Source organism: Cicer arietinum, chromosome 8, assembly GCF_000331145.2.
Source record: "Cicer arietinum cultivar CDC Frontier isolate Library 1 chromosome 8, Cicar.CDCFrontier_v2.0, whole genome shotgun sequence".
NCBI classification, from domain to species: Eukaryota; Viridiplantae; Streptophyta; class Magnoliopsida; order Fabales; family Fabaceae; genus Cicer; species Cicer arietinum.
The window spans coordinates 7,883,651-7,888,627 of NC_021167.2; the positions used below are offsets into that span (position 1 = coordinate 7,883,651).

The window sequence follows — 4,977 nt, forward strand, 5'->3', positions numbered from 1 at the left end:
TGACACATAAAATGTTAAATTATAATTTCAATTAGTTTTAGTATGGCTTTTATTTTATAATTTATTTAATAAAAGTATTCTAAGAAAGCACGAGCTCAACTTCACTCTCATGACCTAATCCAATCGTTAGGCAATTATCACATAAAATACCACATGCACATACTTTCACGATTTGGCATCATACCGACGAAAAATTAACATGCAGATAAATGCTAAAGCAACAACTTGAAACTTATACCATAAAATTAAAACATAAACTTGGAGTGATATACCAAAACAAAATCCAGCAATCCAGTTGCTTACAAAAGAGAATTGTTCTCACATAAATATCAAATAGTCATGCCACCGTCGATCTAGAACCCAGTTCTGGGAACAAAAGCTGCGAGACGACGGTGGTGACTTAAACAAAGTAATTAAATGAGAAAAAGTACTACTGAGAACAAACCATTTACTATAGTCACACCAACAGATGTCACACCAATAGATTTCCCTATATAGATGATCGTGCACAATTCATTTCTTCTTCACTGCTGAGATAGTTTTCTTACCTCCACCACTTGGTTCCTTCTTCTCCACACTCTTGATAACTCCCACAGCCACAGTTTGACGCATGTCTCTCACAGCAAAACGCCCAAGAGGAGGATACTCAGCAAAAGTCTCAACCACCATGGGCTTGGTTGGAATCATCTTCACAAGACCAGCATCACCATTCTTCAGGAATTTAGGCTCCTTCTCAATCTCCTTACCAGAACGCCTGTCAATCTTGGTAATAAGCTCAGCAAACTTGACGGCGATGTGGGAGGTGTGGCAGTCAAGAACAGGGGCATAACCGTTTCCAATCTGCCCAGGGTGATTCATGATGATAACTTGGGATGTAAAGTTAGCAGCCTCCTTGGCGGGGTCATCCTTGGAGTTTGATGCAACATAACCACGCTTGAGATCCTTGACAGCAACATTCTTAACATTAAATCCAACATTGTCACCGGGAAGGGCCTCAGTCAGAGCTTCGTGATGCATCTCAACAGACTTGACTTCAGTTGCCAATCCAGTTGGTGCAAAAGTCACGACAAATCCTGGTTTCAAGACACCAGTCTCAACACGTCCAACAGGCACAGTTCCAATTCCTCCAATCTTGTAGACATCTTGAAGTGGTAATCGGAGGGGCTTGTCTGATGGCCTCTTAGGCTCATTGATTTGGTCAAGGGCCTCAAGAAGGGTTGGACCCTTGTACCAGTCAAGGTTTGTAGAGCGCTCAATCATGTTATCTCCCTCAAAACCAGAGATGGGAACAAATGGAATTTTTTCTGGGTTGTAGCCAACCTTCTTCAAATAGGATGAAACTTCCTTCACAATTTCATCATACCTAGCCTTGGAGTACTTGGGTGTAGTAGCATCCATCTGTTCAAAAGATGGAACAATGAGTACTTGTATAAATTAACTAGATAAATAAACAAATGCACCATCAAAGGGGGATTAAAGGCTCAAAATTTAAATACCTTGTTACAGCAGCAGATCATTTGCTTGACACCAAGGGTGAAAGCAAGGAGAGCATGTTCACGGGTCTGACCATCCTTAGAAATACCAGCTTCAAAACCACCAGTTGTGGAATCAATGATAAGGACAGCACAATCAGCTTGGGATGTTCCAGTAATCATGTTCTTAATGAAATCCCTGTGTCCGGGGGCATCAATGACAGTGCAGTAGTACTTAGTTGTCTCAAACTTCCAAAGAGCAATGTCAATTGTGATACCTCTTTCACGCTCAGCCTTGAGCTTGTCAAGAACCCAGGCATACTTGAATGAACGCTTGTTCATCTCAGCAGCTTCCTTCTCAAACCTCTCAATGACACGCTTGTCAATACCTCCAAGCTTGTAGATCAAGTGACCAGTGGTGGTTGATTTCCCAGAGTCGACATGGCCAATGACCACAATGTTGATGTGAACTTTCTCTTTACCCATTACTGCTACAGCTTAAAATCACAAAATTTCTGCAATTTGAACACAAACAGTAAGGAAACAATACATTAGTAAATTAAATATAAGTCTTAAATCAACATTATGAAAATCAAAAAGCACATTCCATGTGAACAATACAATACAATATTAAAAGAGCAACACAGGCCATGTTCCACAAGATCAAGCATACACAACAAATACATACATAAGATTGAACATTAACAGAATTTTTTCCTACCCTTTTTCTATAAAAATACAAAATAGTTCACTTAAAATATAATATACCAAAATGTCTTACTTTTTTTAATTTTCACTAGGTTAGCAAAACATATTTGGGGCTAGTACTTGGTCTCATTGAAGACCTTCTACACGAATATTTTTTTCCAATTTTTTGTATTAATTGATAATATAAAATTAGTAAAAAATACAAAAGAAATTGTAGTAATTAAGTAGAGTTTTCAATAACATTCGGCCTATAATTTAACAACTCCATCCTATTTTACTATTTTGCAAATAAATTAACAACTTCCACCTAATTTGCAATCACCTATCCGATTTTGCAGTCAAATTTATTTATTGAAATATAAATTTAACATACATACGAGTTGTTTAAACATTGTAGCACGTTCAAATATTTTAACACGTCCACATTATTTTCTTAGGTATATATTAAGATTCTACTTTTTTTAGAGAGAAAAAAACTAAGATACATTAACGTACATTAGACATAAAATATACGTTTAAAATGCAGAACATAGACTCAAAGTAATGCATTGGTATATTTGTTGCAAATTAGGGTTTTAGGATTTCTTTTTTAGAAAAAAAGTGATTTTTGGGGAAAAAAACAAAAAATAACATGTCTAATATAAGGATTTGCACTATATGTCAAATATGTATCAGAGTACATTGGTTTAATACAAAGAAAAGATAAAAAAACACCACGAGGAAGACTAAATAAAGGAATGATTAAAGCCATCAATATAGAATACACTATGAATCGTCATAAGAATATCGAAAAAACCATGATTAAACTAAACATTGCTAAAAAAACTATGAATCAATAAGAAGAATATCAAAAAGATAAAAAAATCAGAGGATTTTACCTTGAAGGAGCCTTAAAACTAGCCGCAAAGAAGAGAAGCGAATGTGTTTATTGTGACGAGAAGAGAGTGTGTATTGCAAGGTTTATATAAAGGCCTCAATTACTAATTTCAAATAAAATCTTTTTTTTGACAAAAAAAATTAAAATCTTCTTTTTTTTTTACAAAAAAAAATTAAAAATCTTTTTATGATTTTTAATTTTTTATTGAAACTCAAATCTTATTAGTTGATTTAATACCTTCTTTGATTTTACATATCACTATTTTGATTCCATATTAAATTAAATTATTTTCGTATCTTTTAATACTTTTTTTGTACAATTTACTCTCTATTTAAAGTCAAAAATATTCTTGTGGTAGGTTTCTTTTTCTGAAAAACTAATAGTATTATAAATTATTTTACTAGAAGATTTTTTTCATTATTAAAAATTATTTTTTTAATTCTAACATCCCAGCATTAGTGACTTGGGCAGGTCATGATTTATATTTTTATTCTAGAACTTTTAAATTTTATAAAGACTCCATAAAATTTAATTATGAAGAATTTATAACTAATTTATTTCAAAAAATATTTATAAATAGAAAACTAATAACTAATAGTAATACCATCAAGATATTTTGTCATTATATGAATTCACTTTTACTCCTTCTCCTAAAAGGTGTATTCATTCCTGAAGTAAGAGTTTTTTTCTCCATAAACTTTTTTTATTGATAGAATTTTTTTTTAATTTAATATACTTTTAAATATTTTATATTCCGCAATAAATAATAGACTTGCTTCCACCACCATTTCTCTATTATTTTTTTTCTTTTGTTATATTTTTCTCATATATTTTTATACACTCTAAATTTTTTTAACGTTAGATCAAACGTTTTTTATGTGAAAATATTATAAATTATTTTCACTCACTTAATTATAAAAAATTATAATATTATTAATTTTTTTTTAAATTTTCAAGACCAATTAAATATTCATGTTCTTTTTAATTAAAAAAGTTTTGATCATTTATTTTATATTTTTCTTTTATAAAATATAGGCTAAATTACATCTGTGGTCCTTTAACTTAATTTCAGGTAACGTTTTAGTCCTTTATCTTTTTTATTTCCCGACTTGATCCTTTATTTTAATTTTAAGTGACAATTTGATATTTTATGTTTTAAAATTTCAATAATGTTATCCTTTTTTATACAAAAATTTAATCAAAACTCATAAAATTAATTATATTCTTCAATATAATACAAATTTCATCAAATTCGTAACGCAAATCTTCAAACAAACTCATATTTTCATACTTTATTTGATATTGTTAGGAATAAAAAACTAAATTGGGAGAAAAAAAAAAGATAAATGACTAAAACGTTACCTGAAATTAAGTTAAGGGACCACAGATGTAATTTAGCCTAAAATATATTACATTTATTTTCTTGACAGCAATAAATAATATTTCTAGTTCGCTCGTAACTCCTCACTCTTCCAAACTTCTCAAAATTGAAGAGGGGCAAAAACTATTTCAAGAGAATTTTGCTTTGTTATAATTTAATACACTCTAAGTGTCTCAAAATATGAAAAATCAAAATTAAATTTGTTATATTTAAAAAATATTCATGTACAAAATAGTTAAATTAAATGCATCATATACCTTTTTTTAATACAACTGCATATAATTTTTAATATATGAGAAATTTGTAAAATGGACTTTTGATAAAGAACAAAGTCATTATAACATAATCAATTATATATTGATCTCATAAGGAAGAAGTATATATATGTATATGTATATATTGCACCAAACTTCCATCTTTCCTTATCTTTTCTCTTCATCAATCCTAACATCATGTGAGTCCACCCCTTTCCTCTATTTTATTTTATATTTTCATTTTTATTTTATCTTTTTTTGCTTCACTTACAAACAAAACAAAGC

General features: G+C 30.4%; 1 protein-coding gene across 1 annotated transcript; it reads right to left on the bottom strand.

Moving 5' to 3' along the window:
• Window positions 1-245: 245 nt before the first annotated feature.
• LOC101492398 (elongation factor 1-alpha-like) lies at window positions 246-3,145 on the bottom strand. Its single transcript, XM_004512369.4, has 3 exons — window positions 3,059-3,145; window positions 1,497-1,987; window positions 246-1,398 (listed from the first exon to the last, which is right to left on the bottom strand). The coding sequence occupies exons 2-3, from the start codon at window positions 1,956-1,958 to the stop codon at window positions 514-516; spliced, it is 1,347 nt and encodes a 448-aa protein (XP_004512426.1). The 5' UTR covers window positions 1,959-1,987; window positions 3,059-3,145; the 3' UTR covers window positions 246-513.
• Between the last annotated feature and the right edge of the window lie 1,832 nt (window positions 3,146-4,977).

Bases quoted from the DNA above. Each gene is read 5' to 3' on its own strand.
- LOC101492398 (XM_004512369.4), bottom strand. From the start codon at position 1,958: ATGGGTAAAGAGAAAGTTCACATCAACATTGTGGTCATTGGCCATGTC. The intron at 1,399-1,496 runs GTATTTAAATTT...TCTTTTGAACAG, and splicing joins TGATCTGCTGCTGTAACAAG to ATGGATGCTACTACACCCAA.